General features: G+C 38.2%; 1 protein-coding gene across 3 annotated transcripts in view; it reads left to right on the top strand.

Annotated features, from left to right (window-relative positions):
* The window catches only part of GNB4 (G protein subunit beta 4), a 37654-nt gene extending 26908 nt beyond the window's left edge, over positions 1-10746 (top strand). For all 3 annotated transcript variants that reach the window (XM_081086966.1, XM_081086968.1, XM_081086967.1), the window contains 7 exons: positions 2255-2361; positions 3441-3504; positions 5096-5258; positions 6695-6761; positions 6862-7063; positions 7821-8037; positions 9203-10746. In XM_081086966.1, coding sequence (XP_080943092.1) covers positions 2255-2361; positions 3441-3504; positions 5096-5258; positions 6695-6761; positions 6862-7063; positions 7821-8037; positions 9203-9309 — 927 coding nt within the window. In that variant the 3' untranslated portion in view covers positions 9310-10746. The remainder of the gene's footprint in view (positions 1-2254; positions 2362-3440; positions 3505-5095; positions 5259-6694; positions 6762-6861; positions 7064-7820; positions 8038-9202) is intronic.
* The last annotated feature ends 2312 nt before the right edge of the window (positions 10747-13058 follow it).

Raw genomic sequence — 13058 nt, 5'->3', positions numbered from 1 at the left:
GCTAGGTTTCTCTCTCTGTTTCTTCTTCTCAGCAATCCCTTACAGCAATCTGTTTAGCATTTCTTGTAATTCTGGCTTTGGTGGTGACGAACTCCTTTAACCATTTTTTTTTTTTTTTTGTCTGAGAAGCTCTTTATTGACCATCCATTTTGAATGATAGCCTTGCTGGATATAGTAATCTTGGTCTCAGATCCTTGCTATCCATTACCTTGAGTACTTCATGCCATTCCCTTCTGGCCTGTAGAGTTTCTAATGAGAAATCAGGTGTCAGCCTTATGAGAACTCCTTTGTAGGTAACAGTTTACTTTTCTCTTGCTGCCTTTAAGAATCTCTCTTTGTCTTTAATTTTTGGCATTTTAATTATGATGTGTCATGGGCATGGGTCTGTTTGGATTCTTCTTGTTTGGGGGTTCTCTGTGCCTCCTGAACTTGTGTGACTTTTTCCTTTACCAGGTTAGGGAAGTTTTCTACCATTATTTCTTCACAAACACCTTCTCTATTCCTTTCTCCTTTTCTGCCTCTTCTGGCAGCTATTCTAATATTGTTACATTTCACATTGTCCCACAGCTCCCTTAAGCTGTCCTTCTGTTTTTTGTTTTTTTTTCTTTTTGGTTCTCTAATTGAGTGATATTTTCAACTCTGTCTTCAAATTCACTGATTTGATCCTCAGCTTCCCCTAATCTGTTGTGTATTCCTTCCAATGTGTTCTTTATTTGTTATGTCATTCTTTATCTCAGACTGTTCTTTTTTCATAGTTGACTATATCTTTTTTCATACTGTTGAGCATTCTTAACATCATTACTCTGAACTCTGTTTCAGATAAATTTCTTATCTCTGCTTCATTTATCTCTTCTTCTGGAGAATTCGCTAGTTCTTTCATTTGGGGGTTTTTTCTTTGTTCCCTCATTTTGGTTGTCTGTTTGGGTTTGTGACTATGTTTAGGTAGATCCTCTACACCTCTCAATCTCTAGTGCAGGACAGTGTAAAGGTTGTTTCTGACTAATTGGATCAGGCAAAGACTCAAAGCCTCCAGAGACCACCACTGCCTACAGAAGTGGTTCTCAACCTTCCTAATGCTACGACCCTTTAAAACAGTTCCTTATGTTGTGGTGACCCCCAACCATAAAATTATTTTCATAGTTACTTCATAACTGTAATTTTGCTACTGTTATGAATCGTAATGTAAATATCTGATATGCAGGATGTATTTTCATTGTTACAAATTGAACATAATTAAAGCATAGTGATTAATCACAAAAACAATATGTAATTATATATGTGTTTTCCGATGGTCTTAGGCAACCCCTGTGAAAGGGTCATTCGACCCCCAAAGGGGTTGTGACCCACAGGTTGAGAACCGCTGGCCTACAGACTAATAGGATTCTGACTTGAGTTGCCTCCAGGCAGTCGTTCTCACGTGTGGTGAAAGGTTTTTCAACAGGGTGGGGTAGTTTCTTCTGCCTGGAGGTTGTCACTTTTAATCTCTTAAGTGGCCTCAGGGCAAGATGTTTTCCAATTGGGTGTGCCGACTGTCTTCCCCCAAGGCAAGGCAGATGTCTAAGTGGGAAAGATGTCCCCCGATGTATGAGGGAATGACTCAGCCCAGGAATCTTGGGGTGTCTGCCTTCTTAGCTCTATCCCCGAGTCCCCAGTCCTGCTCTCACAACTCCAGTCTGCTTCACCCTCTCTCTGCTGGAGCACAAGGTGGGTGGCTTCAGAGGGAATTTAGTGTGTTGGCCCTTTAAGGGGGTGCCCGAACTTTCAGCTGCCACTCCCTGGCAGATAGCACCCCACTGCTTTTCACAGCTAGATGTTATGTGGGTACCTTCCTCAGTTTGGTGCTCTCTGCTGGGGAGCCCAGCTTCAGGATTAGATCCCAGAGTTCTCAGTGGCACCCCCCCCCCCACCCCCGCACAGCTGAGCTCTCTCTCTGGGGCTTCAGTTGCCTGTCTGTGGGTGCCTGGCCAGCCCTTTCGTGCCTCCGCCCCTCCTACCAGTCTCTATGCAGTCTCCACCTTCGGTCCTTGGGTATCTGGGTTCTCTCTTGTGAGTTTTCCATTGATTATTCAGAAAGTCTTTCCGTATTTCAGTTGTAATTCAGCTTGTTCCTGGGAGCATGTCTGTTCAGCGTCCTCCTACTCCGATGCTATTTTTTATCCCTTCTTACGCCTGATTTCTTGCCTATTAATTGTTCTTACTTTGTTTTCTGAGCTATGTCTAAGGTAAAGAATAACATTTATGTTGCTTTCTAAAGATCACATCAAATATGGATTCCGTGGGTCGGATACAAATGCGAACAAGACGTACGCTGAGGGGGCACCTCGCTAAAATCTATGCCATGCATTGGGGCTATGACTCAAGGTTTGTACCTGCTATCTCCAAACTACCTGCAGAATTATATTCATTAAGAATCTCCATTCGCATTTCCTTTAAAATAAATAATTTTATAGTTAGTAAACAAACTGTATTTATGAAATGTTTGCAGAAAATGCATCCAATATGAGACTTTGCTTTCATTAAAAATAATCAGTGGCACTTTAAAAGTTTAGAAACCTTTACTATGGAAATAAATTTATCTCTCAAAAATATCCATTATTAAATTATCTAGGTAAACTGTTTAGGATTTCTTTTCTTTGCATGGGGTGTTAATACTGTTGTTTACTATGCCAAAAGCAGTTCTATTGTATATTAACCTTGCAATTTCAGTTAACATACAAATATTGTTGAATATAGCTATGTACAAGTTCCTGGATATTGCTGTAATTATTACCTAAATTCACAAAGGATGGAAGTACATATGTATTGTTAGCTCTACAAATTGCGTTTTTCAAGATGCATTCTCTTTTGTGAGACTACTTGGTTAATTCAAGTAGCAGTTATTTTTCCATCTTTTGCTTTGGTTTGGCATTTATTTTCTGCTACTCCTCTGACAGTTTTCACTTACTTGATTTCTTGTATGTGTAAATATCTTATCTACCAGGTAGTGGAGGCCTCAAAGGTAGGAAGTATTTTCTGAGTGTACCCATAACACTACCTTCACATCTCAATTGATACTTTTTGATTGAATGAAATACGGTTTTTAGGCTTACATCTACTCCATTGTCATTAAATTTATATCACTAAACACAAGCCAGTCAGCTAATACTTACCAGAATCTTGAATAAGAATCCAGAATGCTGTCACCATGAAAAAGTTGAATCATAACCTGACATTTTTAGTAAAATGTCTAAATTTTGCTAAATTTTTATGTTATGATGAAAATTTTGGCATGCAGAATACATTTCTTTTAAAGTTGGAGGGCTGTTTTCTGGTATCAAGTTTTTAATTCAAGAAATTATATATATATTTTTTTCTGAACTGTTCTACATTAATTCCATGCATAAATAATCTAAACTACTTTTTTCCTCTAAGTGTCAAATTATTTTTGTTTGTTCCTCTAGGCTACTAGTCAGTGCTTCCCAGGATGGAAAATTAATTATTTGGGATAGCTATACAACAAATAAGGTAGAATTTCTTAATCATTCTCTTAAGTAACCTATTATTTGATTTGATGTTCATCAGTTCTTTCCTTTATTCTGTAATTTTCTTCTAAGATAAATTTATTCTATTTATTTTAATCTAGATCCTCTCTTGAAGCTTAGGCTTTATTTTAATATTTAGCCCCATTTTCATGCCCAAGGACAACTGCAGGAATATTTTTCAATGTGTTTTACTAGACTTTCATATTTGAATATTAGAGAAGAGTGTGCATCAGTTTTACAAAGAAATAATTTGCTAAACAAATTCCAATTCCCCGGTGTGACCATGACCCTGAGATTTTTTTTTTTTAATATATTTTATTGATTTTTTACAGAGAGGAAGAGAGAGAGAGAGAGAGTTAGAAACATCGATGACAGAGAAACATCGATCAGCTGCCTCCTGCACATTCCCCACTGGGGAAGTGCCCACAACCCAGGTACATGCCCTTGACCGGAATCGAACCTGGGACCTTTCAGTCCGCAGGCCGACGCTCTATCTACTGAGCCAAACCGGTTTCGGCATGACCCTGAGATTTTTATTTCCAGCTGTGGGTGAGGAGGCTTTTCATTGGTCCACTCTAGGCATTGATGTGTGTGTGGGCTGCTCAGAAGAGACAGCGGACAGCTTGCTTAGAGCTCTTGCTGGGGAAGCCAGCAGGTCCCCCTCACGTGTCCACTGGAAGGAATGCCTGACACACAGGTGCTGAGTGGTAGTGGAAAAGCTTCAGGAGAACTTTCAGAGGTCAAATTCCTTTAGGTTCTGTGTACTCTTTTATTAAAGTTTAAAAAGTATTGTTTTGTGAAGTAAACAGTATCTTCAGCCTGTTGAGAATTTAAAAGTAGCCAAGACAGATTTGCATTATAACAGTTCTTCTACTTTAATTGGCATTAAGCATGGGTCTTTCAATGATATTTTCCTAAAACAAAAAAATGTGTATTGAAAATACTATTTTAAGTTAAGTGAGAGCACAGTAATCACACACAGTGTATTGATTCTCTGTATGGACCACTTAGCCTTAGAAGTCCCATATACCTTAAATTTTACTGCCTGACCTGCACATGATTGGTGTTGGGTAAGAAGGCACCAGATAGTGGTATGAGTAGGTAGTGGAAACTCTTCCTGTTGTTTAAATTCGAGCCTATGATTAGAGGAACCATCTCTTCATGGGAGAACCATATTTAATAGACTCTGATACTTATATTGGAGGAAATTCCTCTTTTGCACAGGACTGCAAAAACAAAGAATTTTATTACATTTTTTACCTTTAACATTTTACATTTAATATTTTAAGTAGTTATATTGCATTGAAATATCCTTGTTCTTGCTTCTCTTAAAAGAATAATTTCTGAAAAGAGCAGTTAAATTGAATTATTTATAATTCAGAAATAGGTATTTTAGTGTGCATTAGTATTTTATTTTTCAGTGTTCTCTTTCCCAAGCCATTGCATTCTTTATTTTACCTTAATTTTTAGATGCATTTAATTTTTCATAATATTTGCTTCTTTGTAAATAGGTAGGAAGATGAATGACTGTCGTTCCTTAGTGATGGATTTTGTGCATTTCATTTGTTCTGCAGATGCATGCCATTCCTTTGAGGTCCTCCTGGGTGATGACCTGTGCTTACGCCCCTTCTGGTAATTATGTGGCTTGTGGAGGACTGGACAACATCTGCTCTATATATAACTTAAAGACCAGAGAGGGAAATGTGAGAGTGAGCCGAGAGTTACCGGGTCACATAGGTGAGCTCCACTGAATATTGTCCTGTTTTTCTTAAAAAGGTATTATTTTTGTAAGGGTGATACATTTATTGCAAAATATTTACACAATAATGAAAATACAAAAATAAAGCAAATATTTTTTGTATTCTCTGCAACCATATAACATCACAGGGTTTTGGCATATATACTTGATTATGTAATTGAAAGTATATATATTAAGACTAAAGCCCCGAATTCGTGCACCAGTGGGATCCCACAGCCTGGCCTGCGGGATTGGGCCAAAACTGGCTCTCTGACATACCCCGAGGGGTCCCAGATTGCGAGAGGGCACAGGCCAGGCCAGGCCAAGGGACCCCACTGATGCATGAATGGGACAGGGAGGGATGCAGGAGGTTGGCCAGCCCGAGAGGGACTGCGTGAGGGCTCCGGGGCATGTCCAGCCTGCCTCCCTCAGTCCCGATCGGTTGGACCTCAGCAGTAAGCTATCCTATTGGTTGGAGCATCTGCCCCCTGGTGGTCAGTGCATGTCATAGCGAGCTGTTGAGCTGCCTTAGCATATCTTTAGCATATTACGCTTTGATTGGTTGAACAGCCGACTGGACACTTAGCATATTAGGTTTTTATTATATAAGATAACATTTATAAAGTGTTTTTCACTGTGATAGCACATTGCTTTATTCTCCAGAGTGCACACGAAACCATAATTCAGTGGTAGCGCATTTGGTTAGCAGTGTTTATTATGATTTTTGGCCACTCATCGGGCTTCTGCCTCTCTGAATTCCTTGCAATACTATTTGACCATGCTTGTTACAAAATCTCTACAGTGGCATTTCCCTGCCATTTTCATGTTTTGAAATACTGGTGAATTCTGAACATTCAAATGCTACCTTTTTCATGAAGCCTTCACTGGAGTGGTGGTTCTAATTTCTCACAATACTTTTAATCTTTCTCCAAGGTACTTAATCCCATCTGCCATAGATTATAGACATTCGAGAGGAGTATGTCTCTCAGGTAATTGTAGTAGGTGGGAGGGACTTCGTATTACTCAGGTTGTAACTTTTAGAGAGTGTCCAACATGATGTCATTGACATAGTAAATACCTAAAAGAGTTGGTTGATAAAATTTAGTTTCAGATAGCATAGAGTTTGAAGTAATTAAAATTTGAACTGTAGAATGTACTAAAAAACACTGTTGCCCAGGTATTAAATACTTAACAATACATATAAGTATTTGTCCTAGGCTGGGTAGCTCAGTTGGTTAGAGTATTGTCCTGATACACCAAGGTTGCAGGTTTGATACCAGTCAAGGCACATGCAGGGAGCAACCAATGAATGCATAAGTAAGTGGAACAACAAATAGATGTTCCTCTCTCTCTGTGTATGTATATTAGTATTTCATATGCTTATGGAGTTATTTGATCAATGATAACCTAAAATATGTTACTCTCTATGCTATAGGCTACTTGTCCTGTTGCCGTTTTTTAGATGACAGCCAAATTGTTACAAGTTCAGGAGATACAAATTGGTAAGTTTATTTCAGAAGAACACTGATTTGGGTGTTGAGGGTGATAGGAACTAATTTAAGAAGATATAATGGTCATAATTTTTTTCATTTTTAATTGCAGTGCCCTATGGGACATTGAAACTGCCCAGCAGACCACCACATTCACTGGGCATTCTGGAGATGTGATGAGTCTTTCTCTGAGTCCTGATATGAGGACTTTTGTTTCTGGTGCTTGTGATGCCTCTTCCAAGTTATGGGATATTCGAGATGGAATGTGTAGACAGTCTTTCTCTGGACATGTGTCAGATATTAATGCTGTCAGTGTAAGTGAATAGCATTTCTAAGGGACATTTATTGTGCATTTGAAGTACGAACTCTGTAGCATGGTTTTCATAACACATTGCCTTCAAGGATTCTTACAATTTATAAATTCTTATAAATAATGGGCTCTTATGACATTGAATTCCCAAATAGTAGGGGTTTGATTTAAATAAGAAAAATAAACCCAGCCCTGGCCAGTATGGCTCAGTTGGTTGGGTGCATCTTGTGTACCAAGAAATTGTGGGTTTGATTCCTAGTCAGGGCATATACCCAGGTTGTGGGCTCCATCCCAGGTAGGAAGTGTGCAGGAGGCAGCTGACCGATGTTCTGCTCTCACATCGATGTTTTGCTCCCTATCCTTCCTTTCTCTAAAAATCAGTAAAAACACATCCTCAAGTGAGGATTAAAAAAATAAAAGAGTACACATATATAAATTCTGTAAATAGTAACATTTATATTTAAATATTTTAATAAGACATATGGAGGACCAGAGCCAATATTTACTGAATTACTTGCTATGTGTTAAATAATAGGCTGTGTACTTGGCATATGTTATTTCATTCAATTTTAACCCACATTCTAAAACTGAAATTAAGGCCCAAAGTGTTGAAGAATCTTTAGTGCCCAACAGCACTCACCGGTAAGAAGCCAGGTTGGAATTTGAATCTAGGTCTGTTTTCCCCCAGAGCCTGTTTATTACACTGTCTCGCATGGTTTTTGTACATGTCCATGGAATACGTTTATTGCTTTTCTTTCTAGTTTTTTCCGAATGGCTATGCCTTTGCCACCGGCTCCGATGATGCCACTTGCCGTCTCTTTGACCTTCGTGCAGACCAAGAGTTATTATTGTATTCTCATGATAATATTATCTGTGGGATCACCTCCGTAGCCTTCTCAAAAAGTGGGCGTCTCCTGTTAGCTGGTTATGACGACTTCAATTGTAACGTGTGGGACACACTAAAAGGAGATCGCGCAGGTTAGTACCTACGTCCACATTACGTTTGGGTTTTGTCAGGGAACATGAAAGGTTCCTGACTGTTGTTGGAGGCTCCTGGATAACCTGGATCTAGGGAATGGCAGCCCAGCTCTTATTCATGGTCATTGTGGCCATGTTCTCTGAGATGGATCTTCCACTTTTCTCCCTGGAATGGATAAACTGGCTGCCAGTTTAGAGCTGATTTCAGGAGGCAAGCTGGGTGGTAAAACAATTAGCAAGTCAACTTTCTTTATTCCCCATTTTCAGCAGTTTCACCAATCTCACCTGGGCCTGTTTTCTTCGTTAAGAGACTCTTCTTTACTCTCTAGCAAATAAGTATAGCAGCGGTTCTCAACCTGTGGGTCACGACCCCTTTGGTGGTCGAACGACCCTTTCACAGGGGTCGCCTAAGACCATCCTGCATATCAGATATTTACATCACGATTCATAACAGTAGCAACATGACAGTTATGAAGTAGCAACGAAAATAATTTTATGGTTGGGTCACAACATGAAGAACTGTGTTTAAAGGGCCAGAAGGTTGAGAACCAACCACTGCTCTAAAGCCTCATGTCTTGGTGCACACTGGAGTCACCTGGCTCTGCAGTGCAGGACACCTGGGAAGCCTGATTCCTGAACACTTTCTAGCATCTTAGTTTACCCCATCTTTGCCGCCACCTGGTTCTGGAGATGCCGGGGCTCACTAGGACCTGACCCTTTGGGAGGTTCTGCAGTGTAATTTTGTTTCTTGGCTTACCAGACCATCTGCTATGAACTGAGCATTTTAAGGTCCACTAAGATAGTCCCCACCATCCAGCTTTGTAGCCATTGCCTGCTTTCATTCTCTTATTGTCTTTGTGGGTTTTTGTCCTTACCCTTTTAAATTCCTAAACAGTTCTTGAGGTTTCTGAGGGAGTAAAAGTACAACATGAACATTCCCAGGGATAATTTTCTACAACCTCTTAAGACATTGTACGAAAGTTCAGTTTGCATTTTGGAGCTTTCTGTTGCCCAAAGCCAATTACTTTTTGGAAGTATTAGGTGTTTTGCCTGGGTTGAATCAATTAGCACCCATAACAAAACAAAAATGTGTGTTTCCTACATTTTTAAACATATGCTTGAATTTAAAACTTGCCGTTGCTATTTACTGGACTTTGTTTTTCAGGTGTTCTTGCTGGTCATGACAACCGGGTCAGCTGTCTGGGTGTAACTGACGATGGCATGGCTGTGGCAACAGGCTCTTGGGACAGTTTTCTTAGAATCTGGAATTAACAGTGCATACAATTTTGCTGTTCTCTGTTGGTATTTGGAGAAATCAGTGCTACAGCCTATAGCTGTGATAAAAAAATTCTAATATTTGCTGTTGAAAATTTTTCTATTGAGATTACTACATACAAAAGGAAGCTTTCAGTAAACTACAAAACAGAAAAGGATAAAAAAAACAAGGCAAAGGTGCTTGCTGAGATCAAAAGGACCAGTGCATTGAGCTCATTTAACCTTGAAGTTTTACTTTCACTAATTGTTTTCTTTGTGTAGAACAAAATGTACACATTATAGCAACCTATCATGTTTGATTGCTTTCATTTATGAACTTCATGTTAAACTTGTATACACCAGAAATGTCACATTTTTTATTTCTGTAATGGAGGCAACAGTAATAGATGGAGGTAATACCATGTGTCTGTCCTTAGGTTTGAAGAGTCTCCTTGAATTCTGACCTCCCTTTTTGATCTAAAAGATCCTGGTTGCTTACTGTATTAAGAATGCTGACAGGGAGGTGCCTGAGGAGAGCCCTTTTGAGTATCATTAGTTTCTTGGTGCATCCTTTGCCTTCCTATCAATTTAAATAAGTGCTCATTTTCAGTCCTTCGAGGGGAAGATGATCTGAAGGGTAGGGGATAGAGATTTCACTCTGAAACTTTAGACATATGTAAGAAACTTTATTAATAGGAAGACAGCAATAATCTCATATAAATGATTCTTGGCATTTTAAAAAGCAGATTATGATCAAATAACACTCCGCACGAGTAATCCTCTAAATAGTTGGTTTCATATTCTAGAATTGAGTTTGTATACTCATTATTCCAGGACATGGATGAACACTTGGATTGTCCTTGCACCTGAAGAACTTTTCCTAGTGTTCTATCAGTATGCATCTAGATCTAAGGAAATAGGACAGCATTGTTTTGAAAAGTGTAAAATCTAACCAGTCACTAGATCTGAGTAGTTATAGTTGTGACAGGGTGGCTTCATGAATTTATGTTCACACATATGAAATCTGAATTGATGTAAACTGTCAAATTTTAAAAAGGGAACATTAAAGCTCTGCTCTTCTGTAACATTCTCCTTCACACAAAATATTGGTTTCTAAGTGGCGTGGCTCTGCTTTGAAGAACGGCTAGATCCAAGTGGCTCCATTTTAAAGCCAAAAGGAAAATTCCAAGAGTAAGTACTTAAAGGAGAGGAAAATACTAAGCAATTCATTCCTCTGCTTGTCAATGGTATAATAAAATGTTGTCTATTACAAGAATGAGCCCTCCTGGATTTAAACAAAGATACTCTCCCCCTTGGATTTTCTCCTACAAATAAATCTAAATGACTGACATGGGATGATTGTTAGTCTTGCTTGATGGTGAAGTCATGGGTTATCCTGATACATTATAGAAGTGTACTGTTTTGTTAAATCAATAAACTATCACTTACTGTTGAGATAGGTCTCTGTTAACTTTTGATCACCTGGAATCCTAAATATTCCCATTTTTTATGTCAGTTCTCATTTTTATATTGTGAATGTGCTAGTAAGTGCACCAACTATATTGAAGTCAGTTTTAACAACAGTTGATATTAAAAAGAGAATAAAGTGAATAAAGGAAGATTAAGATATGGGGCCAAAAAAACATACTTGTAGATGGCAGGCATGAACGTATATTCATTTATACATGGATTTCTATGAACTTTTTGCTATTACTACTTGTGGACTGTATCACTTCATAAAGAGCAGCTCTTTGAGATTAGGCAAGAGTATTTTAAAGCAATATATTCATTTCCAAAAGGGGGTGAGGGTTTGCCATGTAATTCAGCAATTCATTCCAAAATCTTCAGCACTTCTGCCATGTGCAAAATAGCCTTGTGTAGAGAGCGTATCCCCTCTAAAAGTTATTCTAGGAACTTTAGTGAGTGAGAGTCACACGAACTATAGTTCTGTGGTTTTAAACATGTGGATAAAAATGATTTATTTTACTGTCAGTTTATGTGGATAGTTGAAAATCAATTCCCATAATTAAATATGTACCAGGTAACGGAAACCTACTAAGATTGTGGCTAATTACACATGACCAAGTGGTTACCTCCTTACCACATTAACTTACTAAGCTTTTGCTTTCTAGTAATATGGATTCCAGTTGCTAAATATATTTACTTGAAGTTCAAGTTCAGCTGATTGTTTAATTCTGTTTTCATGAGACTTCCTGAAGTAAAAAAAAGACAATATATAATTTGTAGAAACACTGTAGTTTGAATCTTAGTTTTTGAATACTTAAAAAAGGCCAAATGTAGTTTTAGAGAATTTGTATTATCAAGAATATGGCTGGTTTGGCTCAGGGGTTGGAGCGTTGGCCCACCAACCGAAGGGTCACGGGTTCGATTCCTGGACTAGGGCACATACCTTGGTTGCAGGTTGGTCTCAGCCCCTGTTGGGGCATGTGCAGGAGGCAACCAATCGATATCTCTCTCACATTGATATTTCTCTCCCCCACACCCCCCTCTCTAAAAAAATCAATGGGAAAAATATAATCAGGTGAGGATTAAAAAACAAAGTATATTGGAGTTAACTAAGCCCTATTTTTCTTTTTACCTTATAAGAAACAGGTTTTATTTGTAGACTCTCTAATCACCCCATAAAGTTGTTTTTAGAGATCTAACAAGAACTTTTTAAAAATAGTATTTTAAAGGCATACATTCTTTTCTAAAATAGTGACCTGCCATGTGATTAAATCACCCAAAAACCTGCTCAAGAAAGGACTTCTTGCTACCATGAGCTAGGTCCCTCCCTAGCTCATATTTCTATACCTATGACTCCAAGGTTACACATGCCATACTGAGTTCCATCTTCATAGAGGAAAAGATTTGGTCTTAATATTTCAACTATAAGATAATAGCAAGCAGTTCTTTTTAATTTAGATTCAGCTGAACTGATGAATACTATGTGATGAAAGTGTAGTCTGCTAGACATAATGGATTATAGGTGCTTCTGGAGTATGGTGTAAGCAATTTAAAAGTTAACCTTGATGGATCTTGACTTATCCAGGTGTTTATCTTTACTGTTAAAAAAAGATACTGTGAAGTATTATATAATTGACTTTTTCTGGCATTTTTGAGGTCTTAGATTTAATAATACCGACTGACCATTTTAAAAGCAAAAACCTTCAGGAAAGCTTATGCTTTGAACACTGTGAATGTACCACATTATAAAACTTTAACAAGCCCTGCCAGTGTGGCTCAGTGATTGAACATTGACCTATGAACCAGGAGGTCACAGTTCGATTCCGGGTAAGGCACATGGCTGGATTGTGGGCTTAATCCCCAGTAGGAGGCGTGCAGGATGCAGCTGATACATGATTCTCTCATCATTGATGTTTCTATCTCCCTCTCTATTCCTCTCAAATCAATAAAATATATTTTTAAAAAACTAACAAAATTGAATACTTGTGACTTATTTGTTGATGTATATAATAGTAAATGTATACAAACTGATTAAACAACCTCCCAAAAGCTTATTTTAATAATTTCCTTTCTATGATTTTTATTTTTTATTTTTCTAGAGTCTTTAGGGTGTGAGTCAGGCTTAAAGAAATTTTTTTTTAATTAATTACTATGTTCAGCTGCTAGTTCCCTTTTCGCCATTGTGGAAAGCAAAATTTTAAACTTTCTCCCATCCTGTTAGAATTTTTAGGACCCACAAGCTAAACTGTCTTTCTTGTGAGGAAAGGTAGCACAATGATGAAATTGGCATTTTAAATTTG

Source organism: Myotis nattereri (genome assembly GCF_964212035.1).
Source record: "Myotis nattereri genome assembly, chromosome: 3".
Taxonomy (NCBI): domain Eukaryota; kingdom Metazoa; phylum Chordata; class Mammalia; order Chiroptera; family Vespertilionidae; genus Myotis; species Myotis nattereri.
This window is presented reverse-complemented; position numbering and strand designations above follow the sequence as displayed.